Genomic DNA, 16,592 nt, shown 5'->3' on the forward strand with positions numbered 1-16,592 from the left:
CGCATTTGGGATCGTTTGAAGCCACATTTAAACTGCATTTTGGAAGTTCAAACTCGAGGCACCATATCAGTCCATTATATGGAGAAAAATGTTTTCCTCAAAAACCATAATTTCTTTACGACTGAAAAAAGAAAGACATGAACATCTTGGATGACAAGGGGGTGAGTACATTATCTGTAAACTGTTGTTCTGGAAGTGGACTTCTCCTTTAAGGATTAATCGTACAGCTCTAATGTAAACATTGCAATTATTATCCTTATTAATTACTCACCCTAATGTTGTTCCAAACCCGTAAGACCTTCGTTCATCTTTAGAACACAAATTAAGATATTTTTTGATGAAATGAGAGCTTTCTGACCCGTGATCTGGAAACGTTTAAGGCCCAGAAAGTTAGTAAGGACATTGTTAAAACAGTCCATGAGACATCAGTGGTTCAACCTTATTTCATTAAGCTATGAGAATACTTTTTTGTGTGCAAAGAAAACCAAAAAATGACTTTCCTCTCTTACGTGTCAGTCTTCGACACTCGCTCACAAGAGTACACAACACATTAATATCTTAAATATCTTAATTCCAAAGATGAATGAAGTTCTTATGGGTTTGGAACAAGCGGAAACCTCCCGGTCTCCCTCTTGAAGCCAACACGGAAGTGACTAAAACTGCAATTCATAAACTGGCTGCAAAAAGGAATCAATCCCATAGACTCCCCATGTTAAAATGCCCAACTTTACAGCAGAAAAAAATATGTTTACAGCCTGGTACAAAAAGTGGTTTTGGTCTATGTGGCTCATTTTGCCCTTCATGTCCACTGTGAGGGGGGTGAATTTTTTTATAACTTATCCATTTAAAGTATATTAGGCCTTAAAGTTCTGCATAATTTAGGGCATGGGCACTTGAGTGACAGGTGGATTGCCACTGCTCTCACCACCGTCGTGCTAGGCGGGTGTGGTTTGGCAACTAGCTCCACCCACGTCCCGCCTCTTTGCCCATTTTCGATTATCCGGGAGTGACGTGCAGTGACACGATTCCAAGATGCCGATGGCCGACTCCCACCCATAAGAGCTTTAAAAATGCTCTTCAGAAACCTACGGGTGACGTCACAGACACTACGTCCATATTTTTTACAGTCTATGGTTTGGAATGGCACGAGAGTGAGTAATTAATGGCAAAATTTATTTTTTTGGGTGAACTGTCCCTTTATTGATACAGTAATTGAGGTAAATGAAAGACAGTTAATAAAGCACAATGTTGATGGTGCTTAAGAGGCACTTTAAAAAAAAACAAAGTTGTCACTGGAGTGGTATGTTTTTACACATTTGTGTGTAAAACGTGCGTATTAGTACTTTTAAAGTACATAGTGTACATATCAGTAGCTAAATCAAACAGTCGTAACTTTTAAAAGGCCACCGCCCTAGTGATAGCTTTTATACATTTGTTTCTGAGATTGTGTAATAACTAAAATTAATGATGTGCTGCAAACACAAAATGTCCTGGTACAGGAAACACCTGTGATATAGGTACTGTGTCTTTAAACAGCAGTCAGTCACCATAAAAGTGTTTGAACTTCACTATCAGCACTTTAAACCCTCCCTCAGATAAGACTCGGTCTCAAATCAGAGCAGTGCATTCAACGTCTACTTTATTGCCGTAATCACCTGTGTTCTTCAAGGTAAGACTTTTATTTGTTTTTCAGAGATGTGCTTGAAAACTCACTGGGTTTAAGAAATAATTTTACTTACTATACATAATGTTATGCTAGTACAACATCACTGACGTGACTGGACATGTGATTGGGCTTGTATAAATATATTGATCTGTAGGCTTCTTAATAGTGTTAAAGGCATGGTTTTTCAACAGCTGAAACGTTTTTATGTTAGCAAGAGTTCTTTTGTGTTCTTGGATGGAAAGGACAGTTTAAAAAACACTGCTGGCAGTAAGTGAAAATAACAGAAATCATCATGATCATCAATTGTTTCAGTATGGGGGTTGAAGGGTGCATGTAACACAAAAGCATCACCCTCCTGATCCGCTCTAACATATGGGCCTTTTGGCAAGGCATTCACAAAACCTTACAGGGTCCACTTCGACCTGATGACTAAGCTGTCCCGTATAGATGAGCATGATGGCCCTCGGCAAAGATCATGGCTTACAGTAAATGACAAATTATGAATAAAAGTGAACGGAAAAGCTTGTTCTTTAATAAAACCAATATTGTTACTTCAGAAAATGTATTTGACTTCTGAAGAGTTTGATTAAAAAAAACTTTTTTGCTTTGTAATGGTTTGTTATCATTTACATCTGTCCTCAATACATAATTGGGACATTTATGGTTAGCAAGACGTCACTCATGACTGTCTGACTTGTTAGGTTACAAAAGTTTATTACGGGGGTTAAAAATTCACACATTGATTTTCAAAGGTCTAGGAATTCTTCATTTACTTAACATTTACTCATTAAATGATACACTCTAAAATGCTGGGTTAAATATAACCCAGTGCTGGGTGAAATATGGACAAACCCAGCGAATGGCTTGTTTTTTTGACTCAATTAAACGTCTAACCCAACCTTCTGGGTAGTTTTACTTGACTCAGTTATTGTTTCACTTTTACGTTTTATTTTATTTAACGTAGTTATTGTTTAAATTTGTATGGCTGGCTTAAAATGAGCCCAAAATAGGTTGTAAATTTAAAAAACAGACAAATAGTTACTAGAGGCATCAGTAACAATCAAAAGGTGAACATTTATGTAATTTAAAAAAGTTTATTATTTAATTATCATTTATTCAGTTTATTAATAAAAGGTCATTTTTTTTGAGCACATTAATAAATTCTACTTTCCAATCTATTTTGGGGTCATTTTAAGGACGAAATACAGTCATTTTTAAGAGATAGTTGAGTTAAATAAACTACCCAGAAGGCTGGGTTAGTCCATATTTCACCCAGCGCTGGGTTGTTTTTAACCCAGCATTTTTTTTTAGAATATATAGAAGCCTGTCGTGTGATGTTTTGTGGAATTTGAGATTTTTAAAAGAAACAAATAAAATAGGGCAAGTGGGCTTTTTGTATTCTTTTGTTTTCACATGAAGATGCATTTAAACAAAGTACTGTCTAATAAAAATATGACTCTTTAATATTTTGAGGTATGAAAGACTCACATTTGATGATTATATCGAGCTCTTGCCTGTCCAGTCTGCTATAGGATGATGCTTGTATTACCACAGTCTGATACTGAAAACCCCACAGTGAATTCAATATTGTATGTGTATTAATGATTATTATGACTAATTAAATCTGTTTTCACCATATTTCCTGACAGAGTTGCTTCTGAATTGGGAATTTCTTCATTGCCATGGATATGGATGGTGATCCATATTTAGTATTTAAGTACGTATACTCTCAATGCTCAATTTGTAAAACTGAACACACATAAGCACTGTTGTGAAACCATACAAATTTGATTAAATTACAATTTACAGTATAGTAAAAGCTGATGTAAACTATGTCTTTACACTTTTGGAAAGTTGTAAAAATGCTATTTTTTTATTTTGAAGATCATAAAATGTAAAAATAATATTTGCTTTTTTTCTCTAATGTATCTCTAGTTTATTTCCATATTCTGAAAATTTGAAAATGTCCATTCAATCTCTATCTTTATCTGTAGGATATATGAACAGTTTATGTTCTTTATCACCACTAACCACTCAAAATCCCATCAGCACACATGCTCACACTCACACTATATGTTAACACTGCCCAACTATTGTTCTTTCAGGATCTTCATACCTATCGTAGCCTTTGGTTTTTTGTCAATCTGCTGTGCTGGCTTCTGTAAAGTATTCCAGCGGCTTCGTAAGGAGCGTGAGGAGCGTGTTCAGGGTCAAGTTCAAGCAGCGGATCAACCGTCTGTCTACGTCATTCCGATCTCTCTGTCTGAAGATGAGCTGTACAGACCACCGCGCTACAGCACTGTACAGTTCTACGAGGCACCTCCTGCTTATCACGAGGTAACGCTCAAGTTATTGTGGAATATACAATTCAGTGGCTTTGTAAATAATACAATAATAACTTAATAGTTCACCCAAAAAAAGAAAAGTCTGTCATCATTTACACAAGTTGTTCCAAACCTGTATGAGTATTGTTCTTCTGTTGCCAAAAAAACCAAAAAAAACACCTGACTGACTTTCATAGTATATATAAAAAATAATAATACTATGAAAGTCAAAGGGGACCAGAAACTGTTTGGTTACCCACATTCCTCAAAATGTCTTCTTTTGTGTTCAGCTTAAGAAGGGAACCCATAAAGGTTTAAAAAAACTTCAGGGCGAGTAAATGATTACACAGTAAATGATTTTCACTTTTGAGAGAACCTTAGTTTCCTAGATTGTTTGAGTTGGAAATACCAAATATTAATACCTAAAATTAGTATTTGAATAACTATATACACTACCAGTCAAAAGTTTTTGAACAGTAAGATTTTTTGTTTTTTTAAGAAGTCTCTTCTGCTCACCAAGCCTGCATTTATTTGATCCAAAGTACAGCAAAAGCAGTAATATTGTGAAATATTCATCAATATATTAATAACAGTTGAGTCAACTTGTTTCTGGATTTTTGATGAATAGAAAGACACTATGCCATTCAAAAGCTTGGAGTTAGTTAAGAAGTTAAGAAATAGTTAAGAAATTATAGAAATGAATACCTTAATTTAGCAATGATGCTTTAAATTGATCAAAAGTAATGATGGAGACATTTATAATGTTACTTAAAAGATTTCTATTTCAAATAAATGCTTCTGAACTTTCTATTTATCAAAAAAAAAAAAAAAAAAAAAAAAAAAAAAAATACTACCAGCTGTTTTCAACATAATAATAATAATAATAATAATAAATGTTTTTTGAGCAGCAAATCAAAACATAAGAATGATTTCTGAAGGATCATGTGACTGGAGTAATGATGCAACAAATTCAGCTTTAATTCTTTTAAATCTCAGGATTAAATTACATTTTAACATACATTCCAATAGAAAACAGTTATTTAAAATATTTCAAAATTTTACAGTTTTTTTTTTCTGTACTGTGGATCAAATAAAAAAAAAAAAAAAAAAAACTTTTTTAGGATAAACTTATTACTTTTATTAAATTCAATCTAAATATTTGAGAAGTGAGAAATATTAAAGCCTAATGACCAGTTTAAAGAACTACAATTATTAGTCATTTCAATATTTCTTATCTTTAACAACAACTTACAAAATGTATGTGCTATTAAGTTTAAGTTGTGTACACCATCATTTACTGTATCTTGTCCTGAAATGTTTAAATGAGCTTTTTGTCCTGATACATCATCAATTCCTGCTTTTGCAGTTAAATCTGAAGCCCGAGGCCAGTCCTGTGGAACCCCCACCTGCATATTCGGAGTCCTACTCTCATTCACCCTCACATTCATGATCACACCAAACATAAGCACATCTCAAGCACTTGGACTGGTTAAAGGAAAAACAAGAGGCGACGTCATATTCTCATGGCTTTTCCAAGGACTACTACTCATGCTACCTATGCAAAGGTTTAAATGGCGAGAAAGAAAATGTCACAGTCTGTCAGGATTGTGAACACGTCCCACAGGGTCACAAAGACGGACTGTTTTGCACAATGAGCAGCGGAACTTGGTTAAAAGTTTAAAAGTATATATATGTTTTGTTTCGTGAATATTTATACATTTTGTACATGCTATAGCTGAACCTTTTTTGTTAACTTTGTGAAATGTGTTCCTTTATAATAAATATTGTAAATTGTTGACCTGTTGTAAATTGTATAGTTGAAACTGTATGATTAAAATAATGTTACATAAACACTGGCTCACTTTATATCCGAGAATATGTTAAATGTTATCAAGAGATAGGAAATGATGTGCAGTGTAAGTCATCTTTCTTACGGTCACTCTTCATGCCTCCTGAGCTGTACCCTCAGAGGCCAAAGTCCAGCGCTGTTACAACAGAGGAGGTGAAGCTCCGCCTCCTGCATTACCAAAGTCACTGTCCTCACGGTCCTACGCAGACATAAGCCAATGCATTTATTATTACTCATCAAATGTGAACCATTAGGAGAATTCACAGTTTTGGCTATTTATGAAGGTGCATTGATAGTTAGCCCACATATACACTGTCTCATATACTGAATTGCTATATACTGAAGTTCAATTTTGTTAGTAAACACAATGTTATAAAATAAAAAACTGCAACATCAAAGCATAATTTCTAACTCTTCAGATGCTTTAATGTCAGTTAGGGTTATATAATTGCATATAGTGTTTCCCATACATTGATTTAATAGTGGCCCTGACCACTAACCACCATAAATAGATTTTCCTTTTCTTGTTAAATTTTTATTTTACTACATAAAACAGGTAAAATCTTACGTCAGTGGCTCAGCGTTGACTGGCTCGGCATGTCCCTTTTACATGACAGTGAAAGAATTAAACCATGGGGCGTTTCTCAATATTCCTCTGTTTTGTTTTTGGTTTTTTTTCACAGTACCTATACACCAATACTACCAGCTACACTTTCTCTCTCTTCTCTCTGACAGTGAGTACACGCATATTGCGGTGTAATGAGAACATTTATAAGCATGTTGTCCATCAAAATACACATTTAATTACATATTTTTACTTCAGACCAGTGTTGGGAAGGAACTAGTTACATGTATTGTTACGTAATTTAATTACAAATAAATGCAACTATAATCTGTTATAGTTACTTCGAAAAAATGTGTAATTAAATTACAGTTACTTATGAAAATGTTAACCATTACAAAGGGGGTCACTTCTGAATATTTCCACACACACAAATTGAATTGATTTCCTTCCCAAACTGCACTGACTGCTTTAAGATACAGTCATGGCCAAAAATATCGGCACCCTTGCAATTCTGTCAGAAAATGCAACACTTCTCTCAGAAAATTGTTCCAATTGCAAATGTTTTGGTATTCACATGCTTAATGTTTTTGTTTGCACTGCAACAACACACACACACATGTCTGGTTTATTATCCTTGTGGGGACTCTCCATAGGCGCAATGGTTTGTATACTGTCCACACTGTATTTTCTATCCCCTCACCCTAACCCTACCCCTAAACCTAACCCTTACAGAAAACTTTCTGCATTTTTACTTTCTCAAAAAAACTCATTCTGTATTATTTATAGGCTTTTGTACCCATGGGGACCTCAAGCCAGTCCCCACAATGTCAAAAATTTCAGGTTTTACTATCCTTGTGGGGACATTTGGTCCCCACAATGTAGCAAAAACAAGTACACACACACACACACACAAAAAAAAAGCAGTGAAGAAAAGTCAAACTTGATAAAATTAACAGAACTCAAAAACGGACTGGACAAAATTATTGGCACCTTGTCAAAATTGTAAGAAATAATTGCTTTTCAAGCATGTGATGCTCCTGTAATTTGTATTTAGACACACCTGTGGCAAGTAACAGGTGTGGACAGTATAGTAAATCACACTTGCAGCCAGTTAAACTGGAGAACAGTTGACTCAACTTTTGTGTTGTATTTCACACTGGCAAAAAGAAAGAAGTGTAAAGAGTTGTCTGTGGATTTGAAAGAAAAAAAACTGGAAAAACGAACAATCTCAAGACTACAAGTCCATCTTCAGAGATCTTAATGTTCCTGTGTCCACTGTGCGCAATATCATCAAGAGGTTTACAGCCCATGGCATTGTAGCAAACCTCCCTGAACACAGACGGAAGAGCAAAATTAATGAAAAATTACAACGAAGGATTGTACGAATGGTGGAAAAATTGGTGGATAATGGATGGATGAATTTGTTGGATTAACTTCCAACAAATTCAAGCTGATCTGCACACCCAGGGTACAACAGTGTCAGCTCGCACTATCCGTCGCCATCTGAATGAAAAGGGACACTATGGGAGGGAAAGACCCAGGAGGACACCACTGCTGACACAAAGGCGTAAAAAAGCAAGACTGGAGTTTGCCAAAACTTATGTGACAAAACCACAATGAGACAATTAAGTAAGCTTTTTGGTAAAGGACATCATGCACTGTTTACAGAAAAAGAAATGAGGCCTTCAAAGAAAAGAACACAGTCTCTACAGTCAAACATGGTGGTAGTTCAAAGATGTTTTGGTGTTGCTTTGCTACTTCTGGCACTGAAGCCTTGACTGTGTGAATGGTATCATGAAATCTGATGATTACCAGAGAATTTTGAGGCGCAACGTAGTGGCCAGTGTCAGAAAGCTGCGTCTCCACCTGAAGCCATGGGTCTTCCAGCAGGACAATGACCCGAAACACACTTCAAAAAGCCCTCAGAAATGGTTACAAACAAAGCATTGGAGAGTTTTGAAATGGCCAGCAATGAGTCCAGATCTGAATCCCATAGATCACCTGTGGAGAGATCTCAAAACAGCAGTTGGGAGAAGACATCCTTCAAATCTGAATGACCTGGAGCAGTTTGCAAAAGAAGAGTGGTCCAAAATTCCAGTAGCGAGGTGTAAGAAACTCATTCATGGTTACAGGAAGTGACTGATTTCAGTTATTTTTTTCCAAAGGGGGTCCTACCAAATATTAAGTTAGGGGTGCCAATAATTTTGTCCAGTGCATTTTTTTGGGTTCTGTGTGAAATTGTATCAGATTTTACTTTTCTTCTCTGTTTTTTTGTGTTGTTCCAATGCAAAAAAAATAAATTAAATAAATAAATAAATAAATAAACAAACATGTGAGTACCAAAACATTTACAACTGCAACAATTTTCTAAGAGACGTGTTGCATTTTCTGACAGAATTGCAAGGGTGCAGATATTTTTTTTGGCCATGACTGTATAAAACAAAAATGTTTCATTTGTCAACTATATGGGTTTGTGTATATGCTTTATTTTTTAAGATTTTTTTCCAAGGCATTATAAGCCAGTGTTTCCTGTCATAGCTATGATCTGATTTTGAAAACAGTATCAGAGCAATTAAATTATGTCTATAAAAAAGTAAAAAGAGTTGCTAAAGTCTGGTTTTGTGGTGTCTGTGCTTTAAATTTAAATTATTATAATCTTAATTCAAGTGATGAAGCATTTTGAAAGTAATCAGTAATCAGTGTTGAGTACTACTGTAAGGTTAACCCAGGCTGCTTTAAATATTTTAAAATGATTAACAGTTGAAAACATTCATTAGAAATTTGAAAAAGTAATCAAATGTAACTAGTTACATTACTTTGATAAAGTAATTGAAATAGTTACACTACTTAGTACATTTCAGATAGGGTAACTTGTAATCTGTAATCTATTACATTTCTAACGTAACCTTCCCAACAAGTCCGTTGCCAAGTCTGTAGTTTTTTCCACAGAATTGGGTTACTTTAACACTGTTGCTGCGGGTTGTTTTTCATGTCCGTGGGTTGAACTGACCTCAATAACATGATATTTAGCCCCTGGAATTTTACCAGGGGAATTCTGCTAAAAACAAAAAAGTGCATTTTACCCCCCAGAATGCGATGTTTTTCCAGGGGACAGCCCTCGAGATGCAATTTAGGCTTCTTTTTGGCTAGTTTTGAGTAGCAATCGGGCGGGTTTTGTAGTGAGAACCTGGCAACCCTGCTTCAAACTCACTTCATATTATCAGCCAAGTGTTTGAAATTACTTCTTTTTGTTATCTGATGTGGCTTCCTATCAAAATAATCATTATTTTATTGTATTCTCTATTGTAATAAAGTCTTTGTCAATTTCCATTACATTATAAATAGAATTTATTATTATATTGCCGTAGTTGTGTTTACTGTCTTCATGTTTGGTCAATTACAGCGTTTCTATCTTCTTTTTATTGAGCTGCAGCAGGGGTTGGCAACCTTTTAAGCATGAAGTGCTATTTTTAATTTTGTGGTTAATCACGGTGCCAAAAAAGGCGCCCTTTGGCTTCCAGTGTGAATGAAAAATTCATTACATGAGTGTCCTCACTAATGCTCACACCAAGCTATTCTGGGTACAAACAGGAAAAACAATACTTTTCTCTAAAAAATATATCTATATATATATGGAAGTAAATAAAATACATATGGAAGTCCATAAATTTTATTCCCTTAAAGTTGTGCCAGTTTTTCTCCATGGTATCAAAAATGATGTTTGTCACCCTGGACCACAAAACCAGTCTTAAAGGAGAAGTCCACTTCCAGAACAACAATTTACAAATAATGTACTCACTCTCTTGTCATCCAAGATGTTCATGTCTTTTTTTTTCTTCAGTCGTAAAGAGATGTTTTTTTGAGGAAAACATTTCAGGATTTTTCTCCATATAATGGACTGATATGGTGCCCCGAGTTTGAACTTCCATCATGCAGTTTAAATGCGGCTTCAAACGATCCAAAATGCGGTTGTAAACAATCCCAACCGTGGAAGAAGGGTCTTATCTAGCAAAACGATCGTTATTTTCATAAAAATAATACAATTTATATACTTTTTAATGCCAAATGCCTGTCTGGTCTTACTCTGCCTGTGTATTCTAGCTGAAAACAGTTAGGGTATGTCAAAAAACTCTGACCGTATTTTCTCCCTCAACTTCAAAATCTTCCTATATCGCTGTTTTACCTTTTTTTTTCAATTTTAATTTATGTGTTCAGATTTCAGATGATGTATAAATCTCTCAATTTCGAAAAATTGACCTTTATGACATTTTGTGGTCCAGGGTCACATATCGATATTTTATTGTGTCAATGTTATAAATGCCAGTAACTTCCACCAGGGAAAGTGCCACCACAAATATAGTGTAAGTCTGTGGAAAACACCACTAATTCAGTCACATTGCTGACAGTTTCTCTCTTTGTCCATTTATTGATTTATTATTAATTTAATATTAAACACTTGATTGATTCTCTTTCTTTTGTCTTGCTCCCTTTCTTGTCAGAGGTCACCACAGCGGAATGATCCACACAGCTGATTTGTCCTGTTTTACCCTGGATGCCCTTCCTGCCGCAACCCAGCACTGAGAACTCATGCAACCCCAGTGCTGGGACACACACTCACTCACACCTTCACACACGGCTAATTTACTCTAAACTTACGTATACTGCATGTTTTAAATAATCCATTTTATTATCATCTTCATTTCTCATGCCACATAATCTGAGCTAGAAGTGTAAAAAATAAGATTTTACTGAGTCTGGGTTGTAAATGCGATTATGGTTGCAGTGGAATGTTTCCTGGTACAAAGGTCTATGTTAGTATTGTCCTTGTACATCACATCTTAAGTCAGTGGAAATAAAAACATAAAATACGCCCATGTCATTATATCATCGCATGACTAAAATATTGTCAGAAACGACACAATGATGTGCCGTAAAGTGTGGAATTATCCACTTTCATGCTATGACCTACAAAAACAACTGTTTCCCATTTGCTTGAGTTTACTGGATAAAATAGGTTTTAGATGAAAAGTGAGGTAACTTCATGCATGGCCTCTCACTGTTTTCTTAGAGCTACTGGGTCAATAAAAGTAAATGGTTGAAAATGTTTGAAGTACAAGGTCAACTTGACCTGCTGCAGAGAATGACTTGCTTTCAGGCTATAAATTATCTTCTTTTAATAAATAGTTTGGCCATTTTAAACATTTTTGCTTTATGCGCTATCTGCTTTTCTATGAAGTTGCCTCTTTTCACCTCCACACATGTGGGAAGATGAATCATGTTAGTAAGGGAAGTGTCACTATCCATAAAACAACAGCTGGTTGCAGGTAAGGAGGTGCATGAATATACACATACACATTTGTATAAGGGAGATTCTATAATTGCAAGTACATTTGGTGTCCAAAGTCATTTTTCCCCCCGCTTTTTTCAAATGGTTATATTTTTAATTATTTTAATAATTAAGATGTTACAGGCCATAACAACATAATATTTTCTGTAAAAAGTGTCTTATATAGCAGTGTATTTTTTCCACCATGTATCATTGCTTTTCTTTTGGTAATATTTCATTTATTCTATTTAGAAAAGTTCTAGATAGTCATTTTTTCTAATTCTACCACATTAAATTGTCTAATAGTTACTGTTTCTTACAAAACAAAATGTGTGTCCATAAATCTTGCGTCAACCGTTATCGTACCATACTTTGCCAGTAAACCAGTGGAATTATTTTCCACAACTACGTAAGATAAGAAAATGATGCCATTTTCCCTCACTGATAAGATCTGAAGCACTAAAAACAAAGTATGTGTGCTCTTCTGAGACAATATTTTCATCTAAAACTTCTTACACCAAGACTTATTTTATAAAATGTCAAAATTGTTACCACAATGTCAAAAAGAAAACAGAATTTATCATTGATCACACACTGGGTTATTTAAGATATGATTTCATTAGTGCCATGTGCTCTTAGCATTTAATGCTAGCAAGTGGACTTTTTGGCTAAAAACTTTAAAATTGACTGTTACCAAGGTAAAGTAACAATTCCTGTCAATTCTGTTACTTAAAGGGTCAACTCTATTTATGAACTATTTTCACAATAAATAAATAAATAAATTGTATTTTAAAATCTTGTAAATATTACTGAAGTGTTTTTGGACCCTTATAATATTTCATCATTTCTTTTTTTTTTCTTTTTTTTTTATTTACTGGATATTGTATATAATACATTTTTGATATAACATTTTTTGGTTCTGTGAAGACCTTTTTTTTTTTTTTTTTAGGTAAGCATAGGTTAAATATTATCTCAGGTCCAAGTGCTGAAATGTAAGGACTGTAATCAAACAATGATTTTTCCTGTTATGATTTATTGTTATTTCTATACATTGCCTAATTTGTCCTTAACAGAGTGGACAAATAGGATCTAATACTATAAAGAAATCATTTTTTTTTTTTACTAAAAGTAAAAAAGGAAGTAACTAGTGTTTGGCAAGTACTGAATTATTAATTAATTAATTATTTCCTTAACTTTTTGAAATGCCAAATGCATCTCCAATTACAGAATCACCCATAAGTGAGTTCAAGGCAGATGCTTTTTTCTTTCCTTTCCTTGTCTTTTTATTTTTATTTGTATTTTTTATTTTGGAGACTATACAGATTAGTTTACAAAAAAATGAACCCAACCCCAAAATTTTGTCATTAATTATTACTCACTCTCACATCAATCCAAATCTGTTTGAGCTTCTTATCTTGAGCACCAAAGAAAATATTTTAAAGACTGTTGGATGATTGAATTAAGCCACTGACCTCCACCTCCGTTTGGAACGACATAAGATTAATTAAATAATGACAGAATTTTCATTTTTATTATCCCTTTAACATACTGTGGAGCTGTGAGAGGATTTATTTTCTTTCTTTCTTTCTATCTATCTATCTTCAGCTTTAATAAAACGCACACAATAGTTCAGATAGTTCAGGTTTTCGTATCTGACTGGCCAAGGAACACCTGTTTATCATATCACTGCGCATGCGTTCCAGTATCATTGTGGCACTTAAACGCACTACATCTTCTAGCGGAAGGATGTAATTTAACGAATTTGGCTACTGAAAAACTTGTGTCCTTATTGTTTATTAATATTTAGTTTAGAAAAAGCACTCGAGGTTATGCTGTATTATTATTATTATTCATAGTTAAAGAAGTGTTCAGCTACTGTAGTGAGGCGTACAAACTAACTACTGTATTCACATAGCGTGGTCTCTCTTACCTTACTGCTTAAATCAAATTGGTCGGATTGTGAAGTGAAGCGATGAACATCATTCCACAGTATGGAAAAAAAAAAAAAAAAACACACTATGGACTCAGCGGCCACTGTTTGGTTACCAACAATATATCGTCAAAATATCTTCTTTTGTGCTCAAGAGAAGAAAGAAACTCAGCCTACAGGTTTGGAACGACATAAGAGTGATTAAATAATCACAAAATTTTCATTTTTATTATCCCTTTAACATACTATGGAGCTGTGACAGGATTCATACATGCTTTATTAAAACGCACACAACATACTTCAGACAGTTCAGGTTCTCACATCTGACTGGCCAAGAAACACCTGTTTGTCATATCACTGCGCATGCGTTCTAGTATTAGTGTGGCACTTCAACGCACTACATCTTCTAGCGGAAGGATGTAATTTAACGAATGTGGCTATTAAAATACGTTTGACTGAAAACTTGTGTCATTGTTTATTAATATTTAGTTAGTGTTTAATAAAATGCACTCGGGGTTATGCTGTATTATTATTATATTCACAGTTAAATACGTTTTTAGCTACTGTTGTGAGGCGCACAAACTACCCTGGTGAAAACTGGTCCTTTGCTGGTTTATGCTGGTCTTTGACCAGCAACATGACCAGCTAAGACCAGCATAAACCGGCATCAAAACATACCTAAACCAGCATATGCTGTTTTTTTTTTTTTCACCAGGGTAGCTACTGTATTCACATAGGGTGGTATCTCTGCTTTAATTAGATGGGAAAAACAAACTAAAGATTAAGCTACTTAAGAGTCTCTAAAATAAACACTTTTATTGCGGTGTTGATAAAAATCAATACCGAAACTTGGTTGGTAGGCACAGTCATGATATTTAACAAATGTATGTACCTTGAAGGTAGATGTTGTTGGTCGGATTTCTGATTAAAGTGAAGTGATGAACATCATCTTATTTTTCTTCCACACACTCGATTTGCACACCGCCTCTGAAGTGATTTGTGGGACAAACTCTGACCTCTGCTGGTGAAACCGGTTAAATAATCTGCTCAGGAGAAAAGTAGGGCTGGGTGACGTGACTGTGAACAAAGTTTGTGAGCTGACCTGAATTTAAACTAATAAACTAATAAATCAGTTTATATCTTTATTATCGTAAGTATATGTCTCCCTTTCACAGACAGAAATGTCATAGGACAGTAGGCGTTAATTCCACGTTTAATTTTCAGTAGTCTATTGGTCAAGGTAACTGAAATTTCTAATTTATTTCTTATAAAAGAGACAAATTGATGGATGTGTATGGGTGCTACTTTAGTAAATTAATAATGCACAAATATAGCAACCAGTCACATCTTTCAGAAGCTTGCCACACAAATGACACTAATCAAAGACAAAACAATCTATAGTCACTGATTAGGTTGTATATAATTGATTGCCCCTGTAATTTGCTTAGGATATTTATCCCATTTAATGAGAATGACGTCTGGTTCTTGTCTGTGTGGAATCAGTGTCGGTCTAGACAAAGTTCATTTACCAGCAGTACAGATATTGAAGCCAAAAAGAGCATAAATTGCTTTGATTATTAAAGTCAGTCAGTTATTGATTCATTTACTGACACGTTATTTCCCCAAACATTTTATTTCAGAAATCAGGCAATTTACAGATTGTTCTTCTAATCATACACTGATTTTTGCACATGAAGCATGACTACTATACAGTATCTGTCTCTAGCATATATCATTATCTGATATGTAGAAATTGTAATATCAATATCAAAACTTAAACCCTAACACCATACACATATAAACAATAAAAAAACTAATAAATAAACAATAGCTGCCAGTATTCAAGCCAAGTATCATTGCCGTCAATGATAATCGGTGAATATAAATTAGCACTTGAAAAATGTTCATTCGTAATAAAAAATTAGAGAGGGTTTGTCTGTAAGAAAAAGAGATATTTTCATTCAATAAGCATATACAGCATTAGAATAAATACGTCATGATGTTTAAGAGCAGATACACAGATACATGCAGTGACGACATTTTACACCGACAGCATCTTCATATATATTTATATAAAGATCTTAATTGTCATGCTCTAGCATTGTTCTTCTCTTCAACTCACAGGTTCTTGTCTAATTAAAGTGTAGAAATGATGTTTGGTCCTTTTTCAAATAAATAAATGTTGCCATATATTAGCACATAGGATATGTAAATACAGCTCACGATGTTCTGCGAAAAGAACCGTCTGAAATCAATACATGCTGCATTCAGTGACACCTTCTGCACAGTATATTGTGTGCAAATTATTATCTGCCTGCTGTGTTACTCATGCCTCTTTCAGTGTGCTTTCAGTCTAAATATGATCACATTTCCATATATTCCTGCACTGAATTCAGAAAAAAATACCGCTGTGGATGTACATGGAAAAAAAACTGTACAAAAGTCATGTGCCTGACACAACAACAGGAGCTGAGCAAAATAGAGCCTTATCATAAAAATATAATTCAGAGATGAAACACTGTCCAATCATCTACCACCTATGCAAACAGAAATAATGTAGGCCTGTACTAAACTGTGGATTATAAATCAAAACTATTTTTTAAATATGTAACTTATTCAATTTACTTGAGAAGCAAATATGCATAAAATTTGTTTTTAGAGAATACATATTGTTTAGAAGTTTGGGATCGATGCTGATTTTTTAAATGTTTCTAAGGCTGCATTTATTTGATAAATAATATAGTAAAACAGTAACAGCTGTGAAATATTATTACAATTTAAAATGTTTTTAAAAATGTTATTTTAAAATGTAATTTATTCCTGTGATATTAAAGTTGAACTTATCCTGATTTGCAGCTCTAACTGATTAATTTTTTTGTGGAAACCATGATAAAAAATTTTTTTCAAGATTTAGAAAGTTAAAAAGTACAGC

At 34.3% G+C, this 16,592-nt stretch overlaps 1 protein-coding gene across 1 annotated transcript; it reads left to right on the forward strand.

Annotated features, from left to right (window-relative positions):
- The first annotated feature begins 1,559 nt into the window (after positions 1–1,559).
- Positions 1,560–5,787, forward strand: si:dkey-283b1.6 (uncharacterized). Its single transcript, XM_051101129.1, has 4 exons — positions 1,560–1,669; positions 3,316–3,383; positions 3,772–4,003; positions 5,357–5,787. Exons 2-4 carry the CDS (start codon positions 3,349–3,351, stop codon positions 5,438–5,440), a joined length of 351 nt encoding a protein of 116 aa, XP_050957086.1. The 5' UTR covers positions 1,560–1,669; positions 3,316–3,348; the 3' UTR covers positions 5,441–5,787.
- Positions 5,788–16,592: the final 10,805 nt, after the last annotated feature.

This window comes from Labeo rohita, chromosome 3 (assembly GCF_022985175.1).
Source record: "Labeo rohita strain BAU-BD-2019 chromosome 3, IGBB_LRoh.1.0, whole genome shotgun sequence".
NCBI lineage: Eukaryota > Metazoa > Chordata > Actinopteri > Cypriniformes > Cyprinidae > Labeo > Labeo rohita.

Coding starts and splice junctions, on each gene's coding strand:
- si:dkey-283b1.6 (XM_051101129.1), top strand. CDS start 3,349: ATGGATATGGATGGTGATCCATATTTAGTATTTAA. Junction 3,384..3,771: donor GATCCATATTTAGTATTTAA/GTACGTATACTC, acceptor TTGTTCTTTCAG/GATCTTCATACCTATCGTAG. Junction 4,004..5,356: donor CACCTCCTGCTTATCACGAG/GTAACGCTCAAG, acceptor CTGCTTTTGCAG/TTAAATCTGAAGCCCGAGGC.